We start from the raw sequence: 12,478 nt of genomic DNA on the forward strand, positions 1-12,478 counted from the left end.
TACCTTCTCCCATTTCAAGACAGCCAGGTTAATGGCATTGCAGCTCTGTAGTGTATTCCCTTTGTAGTGTTTACAAAGTGTGCTCTATCCTATGGACTGTGAAGTATATGCTGTGTTCAAAAAAAAAAACAAAAAAAAACGAATTTTTGCTATAAAGACTTTATTGCTCATTTCACAACATTTAAAGCACTGTCCCCCTTTACTAGCGACACACCATCCCCAATGTTTCTTCCATTGCTGGAATGCATCCTGGAACACACTATCTGAATCTCCTCTATGGTTTGGGAACGACATCCTTTCAAAGTGGTTTTAAGTTTGGAAACAGGAAAAAGGGCGGATGAGGCACAACAGATGTGTGATGTTTTGCCATATAACTGCAGATGAGTGCATTCCCTTACAAATTTTTCTTTTGCTTTTAATTTTTCTCCTCCTTATCCCTTAGGGAATAAAGCCTACATTACGAGAATTGAACACCCTAATGATGCAATCATAAATAGCTGTACTATACTGTGGGTCACCTGACTACCGTCTCCATCCATCTAGTTCATGTGTCCACAGTAATTTTTCCTCCTGCAAGCATTTTTAGCAAAATCAATAAAAGAAAATGATTTTTAGCAAAAATCATTCTCTCGTATTTTAATTTTTCTCTCCTTACTATACTAGTCATCTTCCTAGCATAAGCTTGATATTTCTAATACAACTGTTTTCCACTCTCTCTCTCTCTCTTTATATGCTTTCCATAACTTCTTTTCATCTGCATTTCCCATTTGATTTCCCAAGTCATCCATTTTACTTAATTTTTTTTAATCTCTTTCATTTGAGGTTTTTTAAGTAGTTCTCATGCACTACTGACCTCTCTTTGTTCAAATTCTTATTGCTCTAAACTGGTTTTCTAACTGGATCTCTCACGTTACAGTTGCCAGAATAATTTGCCTAAACATTTCCTGCTTGTTACCAACTGTATTTCCTAGTGTTTAGCAATATCCTGTACTGTTATCTTCTACCTCACACCACTTACTATCAAAGCCATTAGTATTATTTTCCCTCTGGTTCTCTACCTTGAAAAAGTGCAGTTAATCTCTTACTATAAGTAACTAACTACATTATCTCATTTACCATCCCTGCCCGACCAAAATATGCTATACTTATACCTTTCAATTTCGATCCCTGTCAGGACATCCTCCTCTGTCAGTGAAGTTTCACTGATATGAAAAATCTTCTGAGAGACTGAGTTCAATGTCACAAATCATTCCCTTTATTTCTAATGCTCCTGGAATTGTATATAGCAAAACCAGTGCACTGTTCGTAATCACACAGCCATTATTACTCTCTGCAAATTCCACTAGGTTCGGCAATATGGTATATGCTCTCCTATTTTTTCAGCTTCTGTCCCCAAGAGGCCATTCCTGCTACCCTTGCAACTCTGGTTATCCTGCTCTGACACACACACTCACCTGGACAGAAAACCACAGTCACTCCAAAGTCCTGCAGTCTTCTGTGTTGAAATGCAATCCATCTTTTGTACACAGTTCCTGTCTATCCTGAGATGTACTCTAGGCACACATGTATTCCAGACACTTCAGGCTTACAGATCATTTTAAATGGCATTCTGTTCATTCCACTGTGCATTATCCCACTAACACAACTGAATTATTTCCCCCCCCCCACCACACACATTTTTGCTGCACAATCCCTAACATCAATCTTAATTATGCATAATTAAGATTAATGTTTTTATTAAGATTTTATTAATCAAACACTATAGGTAAATGAAACAAAGCATCATGGATGGATAATCTGCATCGGATAATCATGAGTACAGTGTATAATATTAATATGAAATACATTTTAATTGCTAATTGAACAGACATAAAATATTTGTTGAAAATTTCTATTTTGAAATTTTTCAGATCAGTGGATTTGTTCCACATAGAAGAGATGATGAACCTCATACACTTGCACATGTTGATGCAAAGGGTAAGTTTTTTAAATAGTCGGACCAGCTAGATAGCTGGCCTCAGTAACACAGTTGATAATAATGTCTATCCAATGACAATTATCACACTAGGTTTGAATTCTGCATAAACTATATGTTTGTAAAGCCTTCTTTGGATAAGCCAGTCATATGGTACAGGTTATTTTTTATTTTCCATTCTTTTTTTTTTAAGAACAAAATTGGTTAATCAAGAGTTAATCAAGAATCATAGCAATGACTCAAGCCAAGTTTCTTTATCAAGTTTCTGGCTGCTGTCTTATATCAAGGATCATTAAAAGCCAAAATTTGATTTGCAGTAACTCCAGTTCTAAGATGAATAAGAATGATATCTGTCTATCTCATAAGAGTTCACAGTAATGATATTCAACTGGACACACCTACAAATTCGAATATTAAGGGCTATTAATACAAGTCATTGCTGTCGTCGTCTGAGCAATTCAGGTATAGGTTTTTTATGTCCTGTTCCTGATCTGCAGATGAAGTTGGTCTTTCCATCTTAGTCTTGGATGTCCTCAGTCTCTCTTCCTGTAGGTTTATATTTATATGCTAGTTTGTGAATCCTATTGTTATCCATCCTTTCAATTTAGTGTGCTGATATTCTTCTATTTCTTGTGTGATGCTCTTTATATCTAATCGTTCTCTTATTTCTGTGTTTTTCTTTTTCTCTAATCTAGTGAGTCCCAGGAGAGGTCTTAGAAACTTCATCTGTGCTGCTTCCAATCTTTGTCTGTTTCTTTGTTTTAGAATCCAGGTTTCACTTCCAAATTTGAGAGATGCTTTAGAGGTCATGTTATTATTATTATTATTCAGGCCTCCATGGAGTCAAAAGACTCATCGTGGGAGGTCCTTCCTAAGAAACACAAGTCTATCAAGACATCGAGGGAGGTCCCTCCTAGGAAACACAAAGTCTATCATACCACTCCTTAAATGCATTGACCGTTCTCGATCTCACCACTCCATCAGGCAATGCATTCCATGGTTCAACCACCTTCCATGCAAAGAAACCACTCCTTACCCTCTTTCTCACAGTTTCCTTTCGTAACTTCCAGAGATGGCCCCTTGTCATGACTCCTTCCCGCTGTTCAACCAAGCGAAGGAACTCTGTCAACCCTGTAACCACCTCTCGACAATTTAAAAGTCTCTATCATATTGCCTCTCCTTCTTCTATCTACCAAACTGTGCAGTCCACACTCTCTCAGCTGATCCTCATAATTAACATTGTACAGTCCTGACACCATCTTTTTTATCCACCTTTGTATCCCTTCCACAGTTAATTTATCCCCTTCAAATCCTGGGAACCAGATCTGAGATATAATCTTAATTGAATTTCTTTAGTCATTTGTTTTCCAAAATTTCTTTTAATTATGCGTTCATACTATTGTAAACTTGTAGTCTTGCTTCCAATTGTGAATCACTATTGTATTGCGAGATTATATTTCTTAAGTATTCGAATTCTGTAACTTGTTCTATTATTTTATTGTTAAGCATAATTTTGACATTTTGAATGGTGTTTCCACACATTGCCATAGCTTTTGTTTTTGTTTCAGAGATTTTCATTAAAAATTTTTTTACTATTTCATTTAGATGGTTAGTTGCAATGTGGAATTTATCTTCTGAATTTGAAATTAGTACTTAATCATCGGCATAAAGTATTGTATTTAGCTGTATATTATTTGTTAGTTTAATTCCATCTTTGACAGTTGTTTTCCATTCTTTTAGGATTCTGTTTATATAAATGTTGAATAGGATTGGGGATAAGCCACAACCTTGTCTTACTCCTTTATTTAAAGTTATAGGTTCTGATAATGTTCCATCTGCAAATTTGATGCAAATTTTTGTTTCTCTGTATAGACTTTTTATTGCTTTAATTTAGAAGGTATTTTATCATCTTGCAATATTTTCCAGAATAGATTTCTGTTCAAGTTATCATATGCCTTTTCATATTCAATAAATAAAAGAAAAGTGGGCAGGTTAAATTCTTTTCTTTTTTCTATGATCTGTTGCATTGTGAAAGAGCCATTTGCGCATCCACTCCCACTTCTAAAGAAGCCACACTGTTCTTCTTCTAAATAATTTTCTGTGTATTTAATTAGTCTGTTTTTTACGATGCTTGCATATAGTTTAGATGCAGTTATTAAGAGAGTAATACCTCTGTAATTTCCACATTTGTCCTTGGGACCTTTTTTGTGAATATTTATTACTACTCCAGTTTCCCATTCTTTTGGGATCTTATGAAATCTCCCATCAAGATTGTTGCTTCATTTTTATTTGTTTCATCAATACATTACTGAAGTTTTCCTTAAAATTCTTCTGTCTCTTCCTGTTTTCAATCTACTGGTGCATAAATTCCAAAAATATTGAATGTTTGATTCATAATTTTTATTCTAACTTTGATTATTCTGTCTGATACCCAAGTATAATCTAAAATTTTGTTTTTCCATTTTTTATTAATCCAAATTGCAACCTCAGATGAAGCCTGTTTGTCTTTCGGAACTCCAGAGAAGATCATGACATAATCTTCCAGAATTTGAGATCCCTTCTTTTTTGTCTCCATTATTGCTGCTATATCAATGTTTCTATTTTTTAGTTCTCTGTTTAGCTCATCAATTTTGCATGTGATTCCACGGACATTCCAAGTAGCTATTTTTAATTTTTCAAAGAGAAGTCCCTGTCTATTAGCCAGATCATTTCGATTAAATCCATCCTATTTTTCTTCTTCAGCATTTTATGCTGTAGTGAGGGAGAGTGTATCCTCCTTGTTGCACTTGAAGGCCTGGAATGGCTGAGTTAGCTGATGACCAAAATTTAATTTGACAATAGTAATGAAGGCATGACAGTTAATTATGTGATATAGTCCAGGCACACTCTAAGACAAAACAGAGTTGTGGCCAGTCACCGTGGAAGAGACAGGAACCTCACCATGTAACCTTCCATAGTAAACCATGAAACAGAGAACCATGTCAGATTTAAGCAATAGAGACAAGGTTGGACCCTCTGCAGCTTTTATCTCTTGGATACATTACAGAAGAGAAATTTAGGAAGAAGAGAAAGAAACTCGGGAACGTAAGATGGATACTATGAAAATAGCATATGATGAAGATACCTTAAACCCTCCAGGGAAGGTATCTCCTGATCCTTCACGTCTGAAAACCAAGAATCTTCTCTTAAGGCTTACAACTTGGAATGTTGCTTATATGAAGCTTCCCAGCTTCATATAAGGACCTTGTATGAAGCTGGGAAGTTAGATAACCTCAAGAACTTGAAGCAATGAAAATTGCCATTGCTGGTATCAGTGAAGTCAAATGGACTAATAGTGGAAAAATAAACAGAAAGAGCCATTCAATTATATACTCATGTGGAGACAGTCATAGGAATGGAGTAGTGTTTGTACTAAAAAATAAGATTGTGCAATCCTTACTTGGATTTTGGCCCATAAGTGACAGGATAATTGCATTAAAAAGATGTGCAGCTCAACCTTTTAATATTTTTATTGTCCAAATATATGTACCTACTTCTGATTACCCAGATGAAGGTGTAGATTTCTATGAAGACATTCAAAATGCACTAAACAACGCTAAATCAGATGACATAACTATCATTATGGGAGATCTAAATGCTAAAGTAGGCTCAGAAAAGATCACTTCCTGCATGGTAAACTAGGGCCTCAGACATAGAAATCCAAGAGGAGAAAGATTAATACAGTTCTGTGAAGAAAACAATCTGGTAATAGCAAATACTTCATTTAGCCTTCTAGAAGACTTTGCACATGGAAAAGTCCTAGAGACAGCTGTAGGAACCAGATTGACTATATAATGATTAAAAAAAATTACCGAATAACATCTTACAAGCCAAAACATACCCAGGGGCTGATATTGGATCAGACCACAACCCTGTGGTCATTAAAACAGCAATAAAATTAAAGAAAACAATGAAGCCTCTATAAAAATCAAGAAATACAAGATTAATTTTTGAAGGAAGAACTGGCACTATCCACTGCTGTTAATGTTCCTGATCCCACCAAGTATCCTTACCCTAAAGATGAGATTGAGGATAGATAGCAGAAATTTAAAGAGGGCATAAAAAAGGCAGTAAAACAAAGAATTCTCCAATTTGAGAATAAAATGAGTAAACCCTGGATGAATGACAAGATACTGAAAATGATGGAGGAAAGAAAGAAACACAAAAATCATCCTGAATACAATAACTTAAACAAGGAGATCAGGAAAGAATGTAGAATTGCAAAAGAACTATGGCTCAACAACAAATGCAAAGAAATTGAACTTCTGGACAAAAAGCACAAAACCAGAGAACTTCATGAAAAAGTTAGGGAGCTAGCAAACAAATCTTGCAAAAGGGTAGGCTCTCATTGCATTGAGGATACCAGTGGAAACATCCTAATGGAGAAAGACAAAATAAGGGATAGATGGGTAGAGAAAGGAATAGAGGAAGAATTCAAAGGAACTCTACACTCATTATGGAATAGATAAGCCAATGCAAGAAGATTTGGAGGGCCTACTATTCTTACCTGGGAAGTAACAAATGCCATTAGGAAACTGAAACCAGGAAAAGCTCCAGGAATGGATGGAATTATGGCAGAATATCTAAAGGCTCTAGATGATAAGGCTATAAGATCACTGACTGACATATGTAACAAAATATATGAAACTGGACACCTGCCAAAAGATTTTAAACACTCAATGTCCCTACCAGTACCTAAAAAATCGAAGACAATCAAATGTGAAGAATACAGAACAATCAGTCAGATAGCAAAAGTTATGTTATATATCATCCTAGAAAGAAATAAACATAAAATCAAAATGGAATTTAATGAAACACAATCTGGTTTCCAGGAAAATAAAGGAACTATAGAAGGACTCTTCAACATTAGAACTATTATAGAAAAATATCTGGAGAAGCAGAAAGAAGTCTACTTATGTTTTATAGACTACACAAAGGCTTTTGACAATATACAACGTGAACAACTAATCAAATGCATCAGAAAATTAGGAGTAGATGGTAAAGATACCAGATTACTGATAAATCTATATTGGGAGCAAACTGCCTCAATAAAAATATCAGGAGAAATCTTGGAGGAATTCCCAGTAAAGAAGGGTGTCAGACAAGGATGTGTTCTTTCTCCTATGTTGTTTAACCTCTATACTAAAATATCTTCCAGCAATTAGAAGAATTTAAAGGAGTCTGCATAAGAGGCTGGAATATAAACAACTTAAGATATGCAAATGATACAGTACTGCTAGCTGAAAATAAAAAAGATCTTCAAAACCTACTAGAATAAACGCTGAAGCTAAGTGAAAAACATGGACTTAATTTCAACTTTAAAAATACCAAAACCATGCTGGTAACAAGAGAAAAAGGGAAAATACCCGATATAAATATTAAGATCAGAGGAAATACTTTAAATCAAGTAGAGAGTTATATATATTTGGGTCAACTAATTACAGATGACAGAGAATGGAAAGCGTGATAAGGAAATATTAAGAAGAATAGAAATTGCTAGATCAACTTCATTAGCATGAAAAACATTCTGACCTCAAGGGAAATTCACACAAAAACAAGAATTAGGCTGTCCAAATGCTGCGTATGGTCAACACTGCTATATGGAGCAGAAACCTGGACAATATCAAAATATTGTGAAAATAAACTAAAAGCCTTTCAGATGTGGATCCTCAGAAGAATTCTGAGAGTCCCATGGACTGCCAAAAAAACTAATTTAGAAATATTAGAGCTGATCGGAGAAGACAGGAATCTGTTGAAAACCATTAAGAAAAGGAAAACCACCTAATTTGATCACATGCTAAGGCATGAATCCCTACAAAAAACACTTCTAGAAGGAATGATACAAGGAAAAAGAAGAAGAGGAAGACAAAGAACAGATTGGATGAGAAATATTAAGGAGTGGACCTTTTTGTTCTATGAAGAATGCAAAAGAGAAGCACAAAACCGTACATAGTGGAAGCTCATGGTAGTTAACCTCCTCCTGGAAAGAGATGACATCTGACAAGACGAGACAAGATTTTTCTTCTTCAGTGCTTTGCAAGTAATTTGAAATTTCTCCCAATAGGCTGCCAACCTTTTGCAGGGTGAGTTCAGTGGTGGGCTGCCATCTTAAGGCCTCTGAACCAGCCTTTTGGGAGAGATAGCAGATATAGTATAATAGGATGATTCATCCCCTAGCCCTCGACTACTCGAATAGCATTGGAGTAGTCAAGTACTCTAATAGCATTGGGGGAAGGAGCAAGAGGAATGACAAGAAAGAAAGAAGAGTGGGGACTGGTCTACAGATAATATACAGAGAATGGAAAGTGTGATGTATATTACATGAAGTAAGGCACGGTCCAGCATCAGGTATCTTGGGTTTGCAGCTCCCATACTCACTAAAGAGAGCCCTTGAGGGTGTTAATACAACTAACCAGGCAAAAAAAATAAAAAATAAATAAAAATATTTTCCTGCCTGTAGGTTTCATGATGAACTGATTTTGTCAACATTTGGAAGATGGTGGTTTGTTTATTTTGTAGCTGAAGATCCCCAGTAAGCCATTCTGCATAATTTATCAAAAATGAATGGGAGGTTGTTGGTCAGTGCTTCTTTTCAAAAGTGTTCAGAATATATCATTCAATAGTTTTTAACAAAATTTGGAATATACAGTTGGCTCTCACCAAAGAACTTTAGCAAACTGTTCCTGTGGTCCCCTCATAAAGTTGCTATGGTGAGAGCCAACTTTTGGAACTCCAGAGGCATAGCATTATACCTCTGGGTATGTAGTCTGTATGTAGCATTATACCTCTGGGGCTTTGTTCAGGACTTCATCATGCAGTAGGTTGTAGTGAGCGAGTTTGTTATAACAGAATCCTTTCTTTTAGTGTTACACGATGATCAGCATTTTATTAAAATTATGGAGACTACAACCGTGTTAGGAATAATTACTTTAATTTCCTGGCATTTCGACCTTCATATTAAGCTCATCTGGGGTGTGCATACACACATACATACATATATATATGTATGTATCATTATTCTGCTGGCCTGACCTCTAGTGAAAAAAAAACTACTTTAAAGCTATAATCAGTGGCGGCCGGTGAAAATTTTAAGTAGGGTGCTGCATATACAAAAAAAAAAAAAAAAAAAAAAACACTTTTTTTTCCTATTCAGTAATGAATTTATTAATAAATGAATTTGCATATTAAAAATTGCTTTGTTAAAAATATTTCATCCTCACCACAAACACCAATAATAAAAGTTTCATATCAATATGAAACTTTTATTATTGGTGTAAATGACAAGTGAAAACGAATATCGGCGTTAGATTGCAGTGCATTTGTTTCCTGTAATGAAAATTGAAAAAATATAATTTTTTTCATATTTTCAACAGTGACACTCGTCATAATTCAGCCTTGTGTCTATAATAAATAAATAATATATGTTATTTTAACAAAATAAAATAAGATTTACAAAAAAAATAGTTCGCCACGAACATGCGCCAATAATAAACGTTTCATATCTCACAGAAATAACGAGCGCAGGCATAAGATACACTGCCCAAGAGGCAGTGTATCTAATGCCGTAACGTGCAACGACTCCAAACGAATATCGGCGTTAGATCGCAGTGCATTTGTTTCGTGTAAGGATAATTGAAAAAATATTATTCTTTTCATATTTTCAACAGTGACACTCATCATAATTCAGCCTTGTATCTATAATAAAGAAATAATTATATGTTATTTTAACAAAATAAAATAAGATTTACAAAAAATAGCTCACCACGCCCACGCACCAATAATAAATGTTTCATATCTCACAGAAATGAGGCATGTAAGGATACTAAAAATACACTGCCGTTTGAGTAGTTACAGTTGGGAATGACGTAACGTGCAATGACAAGAGCAAACGAATATCGACGTTAGATTGCAGTGCATTTTTTTTGTAATCTAAAGCATTAATCGAACAATTCCAATTATTAACTATTCAATCAATGTCAAAACATAAGCTGTAACTTTTAACATGTTGTACTGCATTTATATAATGTTGTAAGCATTGTTATTATTTATAAACACAAACAAAATTTAATTTTTTCATTTTTTTCCTTGGGGAGTACTGCAGTGTCGCAGTGCTTATGTATGGGCTGCCACTGGCTATAATAAATTTAGTTTTAATCCTTTATCCAAGTGGAAGCAAACAAAGTTTGCACCTGAAGTATCTTCAGGACTGAGGCAACTCGTCGTAAAGGTGGACTAAGCTCTCATCACTTGTCTTAGTATCTCCCATAATGCAACGCACATCTCCTTGTAGACATGTATAATGCTATGCATTAAAGGAAGAGCCACTACCCAGATCGGTTTCGACCTTTATTGAGGTCTCGTCAGTGGGAGCCAGACCCACAGATGGTGATACTAAGGTGGAAGTAATGGAGAAGTCATATTTACCTATACAAGTTGCCAAAAGGTGTCTCACCTTATTTTTAAATTACTCTGGATTAGAGAAAGATGTTGGAAGTTTTTTTCCACTTGCTTAGAATATAATAAATTACTTCCTCTTTAGTATCACCATCTCTGGGTTTGGCTCCCACTGACGAGACCTCAATAAAGGTCGAAACTATCTGGGTAGTGGCCCTTCCCTTAATGCATAGCATTATACATGTCTGCAAAGATGTTTTTTGCATTATGGTAGATACTAAGACAAGTGATGAGAGCTTAGTCCACCTTTACGACGAGTTGCCTCAGTCCTGAAGATACTTCAGGTGCAAACTTTGTTTGCTTAAACTTGGATAAAGGATTAAAACTAAATTTATTATAGTCTAACCAAGTGCAAAAAATTTTCAAAATACTTTAAAGCTATATTCTATTTATGACATGATTTATTAAAAACCTCCTTTATTAAAGACACACAATGCTTTGTAAACAAAATTAAAATTATCACACTTGAAAAAAGTGATTTATGAGTCAGTTTTGATGACTCTGCCCCTTTTCATGAATGTCCCAACCAATCATACAGTTGTTCTTTCACAGGACAAATTCCCTGCCGATATGACAGTGCTCTTTGCCCATATACTACGTTCTGGCTATTTTGTGTGGCAAAATACTTTTTAACTACAAAAAGAAGGCACAGCCATGGACTAACCACTATTCCCCCCCCCCCCAATCCCAATTGCTAACTTTTTGAGCAATGTAATCTAGATTCCTCTACTTTAAAACCCAAAGTGTGGCTTAGATACATTGACATTGATGATCTGGTCTCCCATGGCCACCAGATATTAGACACTTTCCTCAGTCTCCTAAATAAAGCCACAACTGACTTCCCTTTCTAGATGCATTGCCACACGTCTTCCTTCTTGCAGTCTTTCCTTCACTGTTTAATATAAATCTACACATACTGGCCAATATAAATACACACAAATTCCTACCACCACCCAACACAAAAACTAGGTGTGATTAACACACTAAAAACAGGGCTTTGAAGATTTGTTCCAGTTAACAATCACATAAACATGAATTAAAAGTTATCAGCAATACCTTCCTGAAAAATGGTTACAGCCAAAATATTATCAACAAAATTCTTCAAAAGACTCCACTTAAAAACAAAAATAAACTAGATTACAATAAAACTGTAGCCATTTCGTACATTAAAGTCATATTAGATAAAATAAACAGAATACTACAGAAATACAACCTCAATGCCACCTTTAAGCCTCCTTCAAAATTAAAAGAACTTATTCAACTCATTAAAGGATCCACTGGCCCACCCTGGAGTATATCGTATTCATTGCACCTGTAATTTGCCCTATATAGGTAAAACACGATGCACAATTCCTATTAGAAAAAAAGGAACATAAATGGCATATTAAATTTAATAACTATGGTAAAGCTGGCCTTTCTGATCATGCCCTCAATACTCTACATAGAATTGACTGAAAAGGCAGAAAGGCACCTTTTGTTTACATTACACCAAAGCATGGTATGAGTGTAAATTTAAGTATACCTGTGAAATTCTTATCAGTCACCCTAATCTTAACAATAACGGTGGTCTAAAAATCCCAAGAATGGGTAGAATATGTGCCATCCATATTCTTGGGATTATGGTCTTTTGGTCTAAGAGTTAATTATAATTAGGAACTAAGCAATCCATTATCATAACTCTAATATAGCACCCTTGTTAAATTATGGATTAGGCCACCACTTTGCTGTATTAAAACTATCTATATGAATTTGTTTTCTGATGATGTTATAAATAGAATATAGCTTTGATGTAGTTTTTTTTTTCACTAGAGGTCAGGCCAGTAGAATAACGATTGATCATATCATTGTCACTTTGGCTTACTGTTAGTAATCAGCTTGTCTTTGTATATATGAGGTGTGATTTAATTCCTGGAATGCACCTGCAAAAAACCTACATTTGGAACTATATAGTAGTGTTTACTGTTGCCTTCGAAGTAGCCCCTTGTGCATTTATACGCTGGTTTAGATGGT

General features: G+C 35.1%; 1 protein-coding gene across 1 annotated transcript in view; it reads left to right on the forward strand.

The window, feature by feature from the left end:
- Nucleotides 1-12,478, forward strand: part of LOC150097280 (adenylate cyclase type 10-like) — a 198,907-nt gene that overhangs the window by 44,363 nt on the left and 142,066 nt on the right. Inside the window, exon 3 of the mRNA XM_090407634.1 lies at nucleotides 1,911-1,977. Within this exon, the coding sequence (XP_090263760.1) occupies nucleotides 1,911-1,977 (67 nt within the window). The remainder of the gene's footprint in view (nucleotides 1-1,910; nucleotides 1,978-12,478) is intronic.

The sequence above is a fragment of the Typopeltis vanoorti genome, chromosome 17 (genome assembly GCF_054136105.1).
Source record: "Typopeltis vanoorti isolate ZY-2024b chromosome 17, IOZ_Tvanoo_1.0, whole genome shotgun sequence".
In the NCBI taxonomy this organism is placed as follows: domain Eukaryota; kingdom Metazoa; phylum Arthropoda; class Arachnida; order Uropygi; family Thelyphonidae; genus Typopeltis; species Typopeltis vanoorti.